Source organism: Pan troglodytes, chromosome 2 (assembly GCF_028858775.2).
Source record: "Pan troglodytes isolate AG18354 chromosome 2, NHGRI_mPanTro3-v2.0_pri, whole genome shotgun sequence".
NCBI lineage: Eukaryota > Metazoa > Chordata > Mammalia > Primates > Hominidae > Pan > Pan troglodytes.
This window is the reverse complement of record NC_086015.1, coordinates 128037339-128052809: the sequence shown is the minus strand read 5'-3', so window position 1 is coordinate 128052809 and position 15471 is coordinate 128037339. Positions and strand designations below refer to the sequence as shown.

The 15471-nt window shown below is 50.9% G+C and overlaps 1 protein-coding gene across 1 annotated transcript in view; it reads left to right on the top strand.

Moving 5' to 3' along the window:
* Window positions 1-12216, top strand: part of ITGB5 (integrin subunit beta 5) — a 123903-nt gene extending 111687 nt beyond the window's left edge. Inside the window, exons 11-15 of the mRNA XM_016941813.4 lie at window positions 1239-1461; window positions 6058-6158; window positions 8824-8943; window positions 10609-10775; window positions 11448-12216. Coding sequence (XP_016797302.2) covers window positions 1239-1461; window positions 6058-6158; window positions 8824-8943; window positions 10609-10775; window positions 11448-11543 — 707 coding nt within the window. The 3' untranslated portion in view covers window positions 11544-12216. The remainder of the gene's footprint in view (window positions 1-1238; window positions 1462-6057; window positions 6159-8823; window positions 8944-10608; window positions 10776-11447) is intronic.
* The last annotated feature ends 3255 nt before the right edge of the window (window positions 12217-15471 follow it).

Sequence of the window (15471 nt, the reverse complement as noted above, 5' to 3'; positions counted from 1 at the left end):
GAGTGGGGGCAGCCCCCGCCTCTCCACCCTTGCAGGCGATGGAGAGGACCCCCTGCAAGGAAGGGCCAGGGCATCCCCCTGCAGGTTCTAGTCCTGGCTGCCTGTGCTCATAGGAGGCAGTAGACTTTGGCACTGAGATCATGGACTCTGGAGCCAGACTCTCTGGGTTTGAGTCCTGGCTCTGCTGCCACTAGCTGTGTGACCATCAACCATTGCTTCACCTTTCTGGGTCTTGGTTTCACCCCTTATATAACAAGGACAATAATGCCTGCCCCATAAGTCACTGTGCGGATTCATCCCATTTCTACGTGTAAGGTGCTCATATAGGAAGCACTGGTGAGTGTTAGCTGCTGCTGCTGCTGCTGTTCTCAGCATCTGCTCCTAAATCATCCATTTCTGGGTTTCGGGTCCCTGGGCAGGAATTCAGCTTCTAACTAGGACTCAGGGAGAACAACCGTGTTTTCTGCTGTGGCTTTAACAGATGACCGCAGATTTAGTGACATAAAGCAACACGGATTTATTTTCTTACAGCTCTGGAGGTCAGAAGCCTGAAATCATTTTCACTGGGCTAACATGGAGGTGTCGGCAGGGCTGCATTCCCTCTGAGGCTCCCAGGGAGCATCGGCTTCCTGGCCTTTCCAGCCTCCAGAGCTGCATTCCTCGCATTCCTTGGCTCTTGGCATCCTCCCCATCTTCAGAGCAGCAGCCAGCATCCTGGCTTCTGTTGTCCCACTGCCACCTTCCTCTGTAGTCCAGTCTCCCTTGCTCCCTCTCAGAAGAACCTTGGTGATTACATTTAGGGCCCACAGAGACAATCCAGGAGAATCCCTCATCTCAAAATTCTTAACTTAATCTCATCTGTGAAAGCTCTTTTGCTGTAGAAAGTAACAGTGATACTCTGGGGATTGGAGTGGGAACATATTTGGGGGCCATTATTCACACAACTGAAGCAGGAGGAAGCTTCCCTGGGTCCTGGCCCTGTGGCCCAACTTGGCCAAGTTCTGGACCAACTTGGAGCACCAGTCTAGACCCAACCCAGCCACACCCGCTGCCAGGGTCCCCTGCTGTCCCTTCATGCTGGCTCTAGGCCCTCTGTCTATCTCCCCAAACAGGCTCTGAGGGCAGAGTTGGTGTTCCATTCTCTGCTGAATCCCAGTCCTGGCATGTGGGGCACCAGATGGTTATGTGCTCATGTGTAAAGGTGAGCAGGTGCTGATGTGCCACATGTATCCTTTTAGGCCATGGCGAGTGTCACTGCGGGGAATGCAAGTGCCATGCAGGTTACATCGGGGACAACTGTAACTGCTCGACAGACATCAGCACATGCCGGGGCAGAGATGGCCAGATCTGCAGCGAGCGTGGGCACTGTCTCTGTGGGCAGTGCCAATGCACGGAGCCGGGGGCCTTTGGGGAGATGTGTGAGAAGTGCCCCACCTGCCCGGATGCATGCAGCACCAAGAGGTACTGGTTCCACTGACAGCCCCACCTTACTTCTCACCCAGGCCAGGCCTGTGGTCCAGCCAGGCAGCTCTCAGGGCCGGCTAGCCTCCACTCCTCACCTCCTGCATCTCCCACCCAGCAAGCCTCGCTGGGGAGCCGCATTCTTACCAACCGTAACTGAAACTGTGGCTTTCAAATGCTGGTTCCATAAGGGTTTTGTAAGAAAACAAAAACAGAATAAGAAATACAAAACTGCTACTCTGTTCCTAAACACGTTTAGAAATCACAAAATCACAGAGTTAAATGAAATTAAATTGGTGTTGGTACCAAAAATAGCACCTTCTCAGAGCCTTGAGTGTACTATTGTGTGCTTTCACAGGAGAATACAGTGTGCATCTTTTTTCAAATGAATTAAATCCCCCACACTGATATCTCCCAAACACTGTTTCACAGAACCCTTATGGGAAATGCTGACAAACATCATCAGAAGGTAAATTGGAAAGAGGCCGGGCATGGTGGCTCACACCTGTAATCCCAGCTCTTTGGGAGGCCAAGACGGGTGGATCACTTGAGGTCAGGAGTTTGAGACCAGCCTGGCCAACATGGTGAAACCCCCGTCTCTACTAAAAATACAAAAATTAGCGGGGTGTGGTGGCACGTGCCTGTAATCTCAGCTGCTCCGGAGGCTGAGGCAGGAGAATGGCTTGAACCTGGGAGGCGGAGATTGCAAGATCGCGCCACTGCACCCCAGCCTGGGCAACAAAGTGAGACTCCGTCTCAAAAAAAAAAAAAAAAAAAAGTAAATTGGAGAGAAAGGCACCCGACCTAGATAAGGCATGCCAGAAACCACTGCAAATGGCTTTTGAATTTTCTGCTCCATTTATACAGATAATAGAACGCGGGCTCTGTGCTGCTGCTGAATGCAGAGATTGTCTAGACCTGGGCCCCAGCCTTCGCTGACTCGGCCATGGCCTCCCATAGCCGTGCTGACCTCCTCCTGCTCAGCCCCGCATGCTCCACCAGAGTGCAAATGAGAGGGAATTACAGAATGATGCCCCTGGAAAGCAGGAGTGACATTTGCTCTTGGAGTTTGCTGGAGAAACAGCTGTGTCATCATTACCCATGCTAAGGAGGAAGGGACACAGAGGATCAGAAACAAATCATAATACAAACGTCGCTTCTCTTTGGCTGAGGAACGCATCTGTGATTTTCTCTTGGCAGATTTCCCTTCCAAATGTCTGGCTCGGGCTGATAATGAAATGAGTTCATGCTCCCTGCGCCTGCAGCGGCTGCTGGTCAGTCTGTGCTCGGAAACGTTCTGGGTGGCAGAACCCCTGGTTGGACATTTGCCATAAATAACCCAGGCGTGGGTAATTGAAAGCTGGCTGCAGATGGAGAGACAAGATAGACAGGGCTGGGTTTTAATGTGTTTAATTGGAGGAGATGGGGGAGAGTAAGGAAGAAGAAAAACAGATTCGCTTTAGACCTGCTAAGAGCAGAGAAAAAACAGATCCAAGTAGAAACAGCCCGGGGAAGGTTAGGATCCTGGATCTGGAGCCCAGATAGCTGTGGCCATCCCAGCAGAGAGTCAGCCATTATCCACGTTTTGTACCCGAGGGAGGTGCCCCCACCTCCAGCTCCCAGCAGCAGAACCTTTTTGAGTCTATGCTTCTAGTCCTTGGGGCACACTAGGTAAATGGGGAGTTGGGGTCAAGCTAGGACAATACACATGGAGCTCATCAAATGAGTCTTGCCTTCCTATGGAGCAGCAGGCAATGGAGGATTGGCTTTAAGTCAAAGGCCCAGGGGAAAACAGCTCTAGCTTTAAATGTTTAAAGCATTTATTTCTTAGAAGACATAGACTTAATAATTTATTATTCATTACACAATATGAAGGGAGCAAGGAGAGCAAAGAGATGCCACAAGGGAATATCACGATTCCTTTTTTTTTTTTTTTTTTTTTTGAGACAGACAGGGTCTCACTCCCGTCACCCAGGCTGGAGTGCAATGGCACCATCACAGCTCACTGCAGCCTTGAACTCCTGGGCTCAAGCGATCCTCCTGCCTCAGCCTCCCAGGTAGCTAGGACTATTGGCTTGTACCACCATACCTGGCTAATTTTTATTTTTTTGTAGAGACAGGGTCTTGCTATGTTGACCAGGCTGGTCTCAAACATCTGCACTCAAGCGATTCTCCCACCTCAGCCTCCCAAAGTGTTGGGATTACAGGTGTGAGCCATTGCACCCAGCCCACTATTCCTTCTTATTTGTCTCTGGGCCACACTGACCCTCTGTCTCTTTCACAGCCTAGGTGAAACTTTTTTTCTTTTTAAACGAAGTCCTTTTGATGGTGACTTACATCAGAGTCTGTTTTATCAGAGTCTGTTTTTTCTACTTGCTGCTTGTTAGGAGGCACCAGGTTTTGAATGCCCTACATCCTTTTTTTCTGGGGGTTTCAGGGCAGCCAGTCTTTGTTTTCTGGATCTAACCAACCACACTTTTCACTTTGGGTGAGTTCACACTCAACCCCCAGCTGATTTCAGTTAACAGGCTCTCAAGAGCAAAGTGTCTCTAAACAACTTAATTTTTTTAAAAGGCAGACTTATTTTAGTACATGACTACAATATATTACAAGTTTCAACCAGTACATGGGGCATATGAGTTAGACTGATATGTCCACATGGATACTTAGGGAGTGTTTCCTGGAAGCAGCCTGGAGCTATGGTTTAACAACAGAGAATCAGATGGCAGGGACAGAGAATCCTGGCCGGGAGAGAAAGCAGCCCTCTTAGCCCTGTGCTAATCTGGGAGGCTGGTGCAGGGGGAGGGTGGGGGATCGGGGGCAGCTGGGTCAGCATGAATGACTGAAGCTGGAACCACCCCTTCCTGGCCCCCAGCCAGGTCTCAGCTGCCCGTCTTCCGGGGCTGTGACTGTGGGGAGAGTTACCATCTTGTTTCTAACTTCAGAATATTTCCATAAAGTCAGTCCCAGGAGAGTGGGATTTTGTAGCCATTTCAGGGATGGTTGAGCTCCTAAGCATGTTACAACCTCTTAGGAAGCCTAGTCTGAGAGGTGGGGCACCTGGCTGCAGAACCTCAAGTTCTCCTCCGTAAAATAAAGGGGACTTAGTGAAATGGTCTCAGAGCTCCCATCCAGTTCTGCTCCTCCACTTCGCAGTTTCTGCACTGGAAATGTTTTAGTAGCTGGCCTCTTAATCCTGAGGAGTTAAGAAACAGATGATGATAAAGGCTCTACATTGCAGTTGCACATCCCTCTGTATTTTTGCCAGAGAGCTTTCTGGACACCCAGCCCCTTTGGTCCCCACAGGCCTGTGGGGGCACGGCGGCTGTCCCTCGTGTAGCTGAGGTTCTGAGGTCACCCCCTGCACTCTGATGGCCTCCCTGGCACACCTGGCTCTTGAGTCCTGACCCGGTTTCCTGGGGGCCTCTCCTGGTGTCTCACCCTCCTCGAAGGCCACCAGGCAGCACTGCATCACAAAGTCCCTGAGAGCAACATGCCCCAGCCCACTCCTCCCTGGAGCTTCGAGCTCACCATCTTAAAGCCCCATCCCCCAGCCACCAGAGGAGCCTGGGACCTCTCCCCTTGAACATCAGCTTTACAGCCCGGCAGCCAGAGCTTAGCTCCCCACCCTGTGACCTCAGGAATCCTGTTCTCCCAGTTGTCTCCTAAGACAGACAAAGAATGTGTGGAACTTGGTTTTGATGATATAAAGTATAATAATGACCATTTAATTGAACGTTGTAGTTAAGCATTTTCACCCACTATCTGAGCCACCACCTGCTGTTAGCCTGAGGTGGGAGGAGAGAGGCTCAAGGTGTCACTTTTTGGCTGCTCATCCATTTTCTAGAGGAGGCCCCTGTTAAAGAACAAGGGTTCCCTGGGAGGAGCCATCACCCTAGAGCCTGTGCCACAGCCTAGTGTAGACTGATTCGTGGGTAAGTGGGCAGCAGGCCCCGGGGGACCTGGCAGATGTCTGAGAGGGAGAAGGGGGCTGGAGCCCGAGATTCTCCGGGACAGTGGATCTCAGCCCTCGACATGCATCAGAATTGCCCAGGAAGCCCAGCCCCCAGAGGTGTGACTGGGCCCAGGTACTGGGAGTTTCTCTTGAAAGCTCCCTGGAGAGTTGAACGTGCAGGAGGGTTGAGATCCCCGCCCTGGGTGATGACCAGGGCATGATGTGGGGAACTAGGACAATGTTGGGGCATTGAGCTCTGACCATGGGAGTGTGAGGAGCTCTGGGAGGCCAGGAATACTGTTTTATCACCCAGAAACCTCTGGCTTGGAGCAGACTCCTCACCAGGCATTAGATGGACCAGAGTGCAGATGGATTTGTCTCCTGGTGTCAGAATTTGAAAGGTCTGCAACTTGACATGTAGACAAGACATGCCACTAAACTCACACAGGCTCCTCCAAGAACCCTTGGGCTTCCTCCCATAACAAGAAGAAAGGCAGAGCAGAAACATTCCCTGAGGCTGAACATCTGCAGCTGGAAAGAAGTGAAAGCCTTCCCAGGTCCTGCACTGTCAGGAGCTCAGGGACAGGTGTGGGACTGTTCTACATTATCTGACACCCACCTTTATCTCCTCTTTTCCAAAGAGATTGCGTCGAGTGCCTGCTGCTCCACTCTGGGAAACCTGACAACCAGACCTGCCACAGCCTATGCAGGGATGAGGTGATCACATGGGTGGACACCATCGGTGAGTGTGCCGCCACCACCCGGGCAGTCACGGTTTCTCTCCTTCCTGGGGAGGAGGGTAGTTTTAGCCTTGAGTCAGGAGGCACTGCCCAGGCTTCCTGGGCATAACTGTGGGCTCCCCATGAGGACCCGGTGCTGGAACCATCATCCACAGCTGATGGGAATGTAGAATGGTACGGACTTTGGAAAGCAGCTTGGCAGTTTCCTAAAAAGTCAAACGTAGAATCACCATACAATGTGCCAATTCCACTCCCAGGTATACAGCCTAGAGGATTAGGTCCATATGTCCATGTAAAAATACGTACAAAAATGTTCACAGCAGCATTATTCACTATAGCCAAAGGTGGAAATGAACCACATGTCCATCAACGGATAAATAGAAAAGAAAACAAAGTGTGGTCCATCTATACAGTGGACGCTATTGAGCCACTAAGAGGTGTGAAGCACTGAAACACGCTACGGCACGGTGAGGCCTGACCACAGTGCAGAGCAAAAGAAGCCATGTATTATATGGTTCTGTTCATATGAAATGTCCAACACAGAGAAAGCCATGGAGACAGAAAGTACATTAGTGGTGTCCTGATGCTAGGGAGAAGGGAAAATTGGCATTGACTACTAACAGGTGTGGATTTCTTCCTATGGTGATGGAAATATTCAGAATTAGTGGGAATGGTTACACAACATTGTGAGTTGAGTAAAACGACTGATTGTACACTTTAAAATGGTTTAAATGGTGAGGGGGAAATTATGCACCTTGAAAGGGAATCTGTGTCTCAGGCTCCCCTCACTGGCAGGCTTCCCCTCTATCTTCACCTCTGGCTTCTGCAAACTCCTGGCCCCCAGCTGCCTGTCTGTCTTGGTCCTAACTTACATCTTTTGTAGACTTCCTTGTTCCCACCTGCCTATTTTGACTGACTACAGTCACGGCTTCTGAGGGTTTTTTGTCTCGAGACAGGGTCTCTGTCACCCAGGCTGGAGTGCAGTGGCACCATCATAGCTCACTGGAAGTCTCGACCTCCTGGGCTCAGGCAAACCTCTTTCCTCAGCCTCCCAAGTAGCTGGGACCACAGGCATGTGCCACCATGCCTGGCAAATTTTTGTTTTTGTAGAGACGGAGTTTCACCATGTTGCCCAGGCTGGTCTCAAACTCCTGGGGTCAAGCAGTCCACCTGCCTCAGCCTCCTAAAGTGCTGCCATTACAGGTGTGAGCCACCATGCCCAGCTCCTTCTTAATATTTGAGCTATATATGCATCCAGCACATATTCATTGAGCGCCTACTGTGTGCCAGGTGCTGTCTATCTCCTTAGGAGACTGTGGGGAGTGGACCACAGTCTGGTTCCGCACATGCCTGTCTTCCTGCCCCTGCTTCTATCTTGCAGCTCAGGGCCTGGCCGACCTCAGGTTCTGCCAGCAGACCTGGGCTGGTTGCCCCTAACTAGGCACACATGGTCAGAGAAGGAAACAATGCCTTCCTGTGGCCCAAGGACTGGTTCGCTTGGTTTATAGCAGTGACAGCCGTTCATGCACAGCTGCTTCCCAACCCAGTCCTCTGAGAGAGCAGCAGAGAAAGCTTATGTTCCAATCCATCATTTACCCTTTTTCTTCTTTCTTCCAGGCTTTTTTCATACACACACTCACATGCTCACTCATACTCACCCAGCCCAGAAGGGAGCTGAGACAGAAAGTCCAGGCTTTCATGTCTGATAACCACACTAATTCATCTGCTTCCAGGTTACAGCTCCGTCTAGCAGCAAGGTTGAAAAGGTTAAAAAGGCAAGAGCTGGAAAGCATTTACCGCCCTAGTGTTCACCTTCTGTTCCTCCCCAGGACCCATTGCCATTGCCACTGCATTTCCTCACCCCTTGCCTCACTTTGCACTTCCCCTAGTTCCTTTCTCTCCAAAAAACAGCCTGCTAACCCTCTCCCAGGGAAGCCTTGGAATGTAGATAATGCCTGGACAGGGGACTGTGACACCCCCACCTTGGGGAACGGCAGCAAGGGGGCAGGGAGTTGCTGAGGCAGCTTGAGGAAGGGGCTTCTTAATATGGAGGAGGGAGGCTGGGCCGCGTTCAGGGCCAGGCTGGGGACAGCCTGAGCTCCACACTGTCTCACTTTATCTCCAGGCATGGCCACCACGGTGGGCACCAGCCTCTCACCCAGTGAGGACACTGCCCTGTGGTTCTTTTTGATTTTGCATCCCAGGAAGGAGTTGCTGCCTCTTGGCCTCTGTGGCCAGCTCTCAGCCCCAAGTGGCCTGGGCTGTTTCTCAAATATGAAGCCCCACTCAAGCCTCAAAGGGGGCTGGAATGGTTTCTTTCTTTCTTTATCCCTTTAATTTCCGTGGCCAATCCCTTCACCCGTCCCCACCCCGAAACCATTAAAACCTTCTGTTATTTCACATCACCCCCGACTAACACTTCAGAGGCTTGGAGATCCTCTAATGTGTTCCACGTGTCCCCAAAGCCATCTAAATTCAGCCCTGGGCCTGCATTCTTGGTGTGAGAAACCTGAACTCATCTTCAAAGGCCCAGCCTCCCCTTAAGATTTTCTGCCCACACCCCCCATGCCCTTTCCTTTTTGAAGGCACTCGGCTCCCTGCCCTGACCATCAGTGGCTGTGAGCTGCTCAGAGAGACTCAGGCCATTCCCGCTTGGTTTTCTTCCAGTGAAAGATGACCAGGAGGCTGTGCTATGTTTCTACAAAACCGCCAAGGACTGCGTCATGATGTTCACCTATGTGGAGCTCCCCAGTGGGAAGTCCAACCTGACCGTCCTCAGGGAGCCAGGTAGGTGAGGGCTGCAAGGGCTCGGCCCACTCAGCCAGCCCTCGGTTCTGATTTCTGATGCCATTCTCTGCTCTGGGACCACTGCCCTTTCTGTCCTCATCGGCCTTTTGAAACTGCAGGGAGAGGAAGGATACAATTTCTTCTTTTTCTTTTTCTTTTTTTTTGACACAGGCTGTCACTGTGTCATCCAGGCTAGAGTGCAGTGGTGCCATCACAGCTCACTGCAGCCTTGACCTCCTCGGGTTCAGGTGATCCTCCCGCTTCAGCCTCCCGAGCAGCTGGCACTACAGGCATGCACCACCACACCGGGCTAATTTTTGTATTTTTTTGGTAGAGACAGGTTTTCACCATGTTGCCCAGGCTGGTCTCGAACTCCTGGGCTCAAGCCATCCACCTGTCTTGGCCTCACAAAGTGCTAGGATTACAGGTTTGAGCCACTGCACCTAACCAGTACAATTTCTCATGAAGACCAGATCTGAGGTCACTGCTGCTCCACTCCTAGAGTTTAGAAGAAAGATGAATGTGCAGCTGGGGGCCCCATTCTTGGGGCAAGCGCTAGTGGGAGCGTGAGTCAGGGCAATGGGAGTTATAGAAGGATAGGGCCCTGTCCCTGGGGAGGGTCTCATCTTGGAGGAGCACAGAGGTGAAAGTAACCACAGAACATACCTACCCTGCACAGCCAAAGGCAGCAAGGAGCTGCTGTGTTCTGCAGGGAGGGTGCAGGGCATCTAGACCACCAGGGCTGGGCAGGGTATCACTCAAGTCAGGGAGCATCCAGCTCCACACACAGCCTGGGCGGGGCCACTGCTGCTTCCCAGCATGGATTCCAAGGACAACGGAGCACTGGGTTCAACATTCCTGCTGCTCCCATGCTCAGCTCCCAGAACCACTGAAGAGGTCAAGCTTTAATCCAAATACCAACATTCTGCCTCTGCTTGGACCCAGGGACCAATAGCCTTTGCCTTGGAGTAACTGGAATATCTGATATCACCCCTTACATTCTTCTTGGGGGTGGGGAGGCAGGGGTGGAGCAGAAAAAGATTTGCTCTCTTCAATCAACAGCACTGCAAACTATTTTTCCAAATTGAGCCCAACCACATAATGTGCCTTCCTGAGGCCAGAGGCAGAGAGAAGTGTGGTACCAGCCTAGGATGCACGCCTGTAAGAATGAGGCTTTGTTTCCAATGCTGTGTCTGAGGTTCTTTGAAAACAAGCACATTTACTCCAAGGGACACCACACTAAAGGCTTACAAATGTTGGCCCCCAGCCCAGACCTTGTGGAAGTGGCTTCATGGTACCTCCTGCCTGCCCAGTCTGCTCCTGAAACCATGTACATGAAAGCTGAGCGGGTCCAGCATCCCGCAATGGAGACTGGGCCAGGGGGGATGTGGGTACTGCCCATGAGGGGAAAGGCAGCCCTGCCCCAGGGCTCTCATCTAGACTTTGCCACACTTGCTGTGTGACTTTAGAACAGTCACTGTCCCTTTTGAATCTTTCATTTTTTGTACATTGGGGAAACCTTCCTGAGGATCTAAGGGAGAGCCGAGGAGAAGGCCTTTGGAAGGGGTGCAACTTTCATCTCAGAAATGCCTGCAGTTGCGTGAGAGGGGCATGGTGATGCTAGTGGCTTTGCTTACCATCTTACCATGCTTCTGGTCCCCCCAGAGTGTGGAAACACCCCCAACGCCATGACCATCCTCCTGGCTGTGGTCGGTAGCATCCTCCTTGTTGGGCTTGCACTCCTGGCTATCTGGAAGCTGCTTGTCACCATCCACGACCGGAGGGAGTTTGCAAAGTTCCAGAGCGAGCGATCCAGGGCCCGCTACGAAATGGTAAGCACGTGGGAAATGGGAAGCAGAGGAGACTTCAAGCTCAGAGGCGTGGTTGAGTTCAGCGGTATGTTAGCAATAGAGGCTCACTAATGTCTTTGGCATTAAAAACAAAAGAATCAACACCAGAAACGCTGTGCCCAGTTCTGGACAGAGAGAATTGCACAGCCCCAGTGCAGAGTGACCTGCACAGATCCCTATTCCAGACCCAGGTCAGGAAGGTCATGGGGGCAGAGGCGGTGGGCGTGCCTCAGGAAGAGTCTGACCAGTCTCAGAGAGAGCACAGACCAACAGGAAAGCTCAGATTCTTATGGTCCATTACAACACTCACACCTGCAGTCTGGTCACCCCAGGCAGACTGCAAATGCCCAAAGGACTGAGCGCAGTCAGTTTCTGCTGAACCTGGGCTTGGTTTCTGTTAAAGCTGGAAGGGACTTCAGAGACCTTCTGACCCAACTCCTCCTTCCAGAGGTGGATAGCGAAAGCTTAGAGAAGGCGATGGCTTTCCTGGGGAACACAGAGCTGTCCTAGAGCCCACGGCCGTCTCCTCCTGAGTGCTCTGCCTGCTGCTGTCGCAGGGGGCTGACCTGGGAAGGGATCCTAGGGCCTGCGTCTGTCGGTTTGAGTGTGTGAGCTAACATGTGTCCTCATCCTCTTCCCCGCCGTGTTCTGTAGGCTTCAAATCCATTATACAGAAAGCCTATCTCCACGCACACTGTGGACTTCACCTTCAACAAGTTCAACAAATCCTACAATGGCACTGTGGACTGATGTTTCCTTCTCCAAGGGGCTGGAGGGGGGATCTGATGAAAAGGTCAGACTGAAACGCCTTGCACGGCTGCTCGGCTTGATCACAGCTCCCTAGGTAGGCACCACAGAGAAGACCTTCTAGTGAGCCTGGGCCAGGAGCCCACAATGCCTGTACAGGAAGGTGCCTGGCCATGTCACCTGGCTGCTAGGCCAGAGCCATGCCAGGCTGCGTCCCTCCGAGCTTGGGATAAAGCAAGGGGACCTTGGCGCTCTCAGCTTTCCCTGCCACATCCAGCTTGTTGTCCCAATGAAATACTGAGATGCTGGGCTGTCTCTCCCTTCCAGGAATGCTGGGCCCCCAGCCTGGCCAGACAAGAAGACTGTCAGGAAGGGTCGGAGTCTGTAAAACCAGCATACAGTTTGGCTTTTTTCACATTGATCATTTTTATATGAAATAAAAAGATCCTGCATTTATGGTGTAGTTCTGAGTCCTGAGACTTTTCTGCGTGATGGCTATGCCTTGCACACAGGTGTTGGTGATGGGGCTGTTGAGATGCCTGTTGAAGGTACATCATTTGCAAATGTCAGTTTCCTCTCCTGTCCGTATTTGTTTAGTACTTTTGTAATGAAAAGAAACAAGATTGTTTGGGATTGGAAGTAAAGATTAAAACCAAAAGAATTTGTGTTTGTCTGATATTCTGTGTGTTTCTTTCTTTCTGAGCGGACTTAAAATGGTGCCCCCAGTGGGGATTGAAGCGGCCGTGTACTTCCTCAGGGATGGGACACAGGCTGGTCTGATACTCCAGACTGCAGCTTGTCAAGTAAGCATGAGGTGCTCGGGGCAGTGAGGGCTGTGCAAGGGGGAACACTGAGCAGATACCTTTGGCCCCTTCCAGCTTTTACTGACAGAGAGTTCCAGGCTAGACACCATAAAAACCACCCCTTGGTCTCCCTCCCTTGTTCTGAGGGGCTGAGGCTGGAAATAGATTGTGCAGACAAGCAAGGGTTGAGTGGTGGTTCCCACACAAAGTCATCTCTTAAACATCATTAGCAATAGCAGTTCCCTTCCAAGGCCTCCCCTCACTCCCGAAACACTTACGTCCCATGCAGGCCCAATGCAAAAAAACACATTTGAGCTTTTTTCCCGCAGGGCCATGAAGTCCCCTTAAGTTCCCATATCTAAGATGGTTGACTGACCCTCTCCCCTTATGTACAGAAGAGGAAACTGATTCTCAGAGAGGGGAAGTGGCTTGCCCGAGTGTTTGTTAGGAGGTTACTGAATGACAAACTGTTCCTAAGACCCCATCTCATGCTGGCCAGAGGGCCAGCCTCCTCATTCCTGCTTGCTCTTAGAAAATCTTTCACTGATCATTTTTTGTCACTGGAATAACTTCAAGGTTATTATGCTTTCATTCCAAATGGATCTGTCCTCAGCTCTGGACCCAATTCCCCTTACTTCATTTTGGCAAACACTAAGTCAAATAGTGAAATGCCTGTCACTACATAGAACCTATTACCTGGGGCAAATACGAACAGATTGAGTTTCCTTCATCTTGTGTAAATACGATGAAACAGAGACCTGGTAACTTGGTGACACTGTTAAACCCTTTTTGGGATAAAGCCAAATGTAAATGAAAACATTAAACAGATAAATTGTGGCGTTGAGACTTTTCTGAATTGAGAAAAATAAATGTAATTTTGGAAGAAACTTTGGGTTTCTCTCATGTTTAATTTTGGGTTTCCTGGAGACAAATCATTAACTGGCTCAGAATCTCATTTTCTCTAAGGGCACGACATTCTTTTTTTTTTTTTTAAGAGAGGATCTCACTGGGTCACTCAGGCTGGAGTGCAGAGGTGCGATCTCAGTTCTCTGCAGCCTCAACCTCCTGGTCTCCCGTGATCCTCCCAACTCAGCCTCCTAAGTAGCTGGGACTACAGGTGTGCACCATCACACCCAGATAATACTTTATTTTTTGCAGAGACAAGGTCTCACTATGTTGCCCAGGCTGGTTGGTCTACAACTCCCAAGCTCAAGCGATCCTCCCACCTTGGCCTCCCAAAGTGTTGGGATTACATACGTCAGCCACCGCGCCTGGCCTGGGCACAACATTCTTGAGCCACAGATAGCAAAGGAGGATTTGTTTCCACTTGACGTGGAAAGTGAGGGTGTTTTCGTCTGACGCCGAGGGATGTTACGGAACCAGCGCTCACGGTGCCTTGCTGCCCCCTGCTGGAAGCTCTTGGGATGAGCTGTTTGGAGATCTGACTCCTGAGATTCCGACCCAATGTATAATTTTAAAGGTTATCCAGCGAGCTGCAAGTGACCACAAAGATGATAATCTATTCCAAACGCTTCATTTCACAACCCACCCCCAGATGGGTCATTTTGTAATTTTAAGATATTTTTATCAAAATGGGCCTTTGGCCGAACATGGTGTCTCACGCGTGTAATCTCAACACTTTGGGAGACCAAGGTGGGAGGATTGCCAAAGCCCAGGAGTTCGAGACCAGCCTGGGCAACACAATGAGACCCTGGCTCTACAAAAAAGAAAAAAAAAAAAAGTCAGGGAATTCTCATTCAGCTTGATTGACTAGTACTTTATTAAACTAACCAATCGCTACCTCTTCCAGGGAAGAAATGTGATTTTTAAATTTGTTTAATTAGGATCAAAGCTTGAGGTGATTATCATGAAACTCTTGGGATGAATTTCAGGTAAGAGCAAACAGATGGGGAAAAACGGGCAGGGAGGACAGAAGGTCCTTCTCTGCTGGAGTATGCCCTTTAGCTCCTCCCTCTCCCTGGAGGACATCCAATACCATGGTTCCTACTTGCTTCTGAGGACATCCTTGTATACTCAGCTGTTATGGAATGGATTGTGTCCCTGCAAAAATGCATTTGTTGTAAGCCCTAAAGCCCCAATGTGATAGCATTTGGAGATGATGGAGCCTTTAAAGAATGAATTGCGATTAAATGAGGTCATAGGGTGGCACCCTAACTCAATGCAGCTGGTGTCTTTATAAGACCAGGTAGAGACCCCAGGGCTGCAGAGAGGAAAAGCTGTGTGAAGACACAGTGAGAAGGTGGCTGCCTGCAAGCCAACAGGAGAGGCCTTAGGGGAAACCATTTTTGCTGACACTTGATCAACTTCCACAGCCTCCAAAACTATGAGAAAGTTAGTTGTTGAAACCACCCAGTCTGTGGTATTTTGTTACGGCAGCTTGAGCGGACTAATACAGCTAGTAACAAGCTTTGAGACTGGCAGAGAGGAGGCGGGGAGAAGTAAAAGACGCAAAGGCAGTGACAGTGACAGTGCTGGGATGAGGCTCCGGAAGAGGTTTTGCGCCTGTGGGGTGTGAGGTGCCTGAGGAAGCTGGGGGTTTGTCCAGTGGGCACTGGAAATGCAGACAGGGCATGGCATGTGAACATGCCTGGAGCTGGGTCACTGCCTGCATGGAGGCTGTGAGCACTCAGACAGCTGTGGCCTGGCTGCGACTCAGCGTTGGGGCTCCGAGGTCCTGGCTGCGACTCAGTATTGGGGCTCCTCTGGAGGTCCCCCAGCTGAGAAGGCCTAGTTAGGTCTCTCCCACCTGGCATCCTCTTCTCCCCCAGCTCTGGGGCTCCAGACTTCATAGTCAGGACCCAGCTCCTACTCAGGCCTTCAAACCCTCCAGGGGTGCAAACATAAGAGCTGGAAGGAGAAGAATAGGAGAGACAGCTGTGAGGGGGCTGCGCCTGAGGAACAGTTCTTCTCAGCCCCCAGAGGCCCCGCCTGCTCAGTTGCTGCTTTGGGAGGGACCCATGGGAAGCAGGGAAAGACAGTCGCTGCCTGGCCAGCCCCCCATCTGCGAGAGCCACCTCCAAGACGGGTTGGGTGATGTGTCAGTGAGAAGGCCTTCATATCCAATTTCTTTCTCTTGGATGTGAATGTCAGGAAGTCCATCTCTCCCC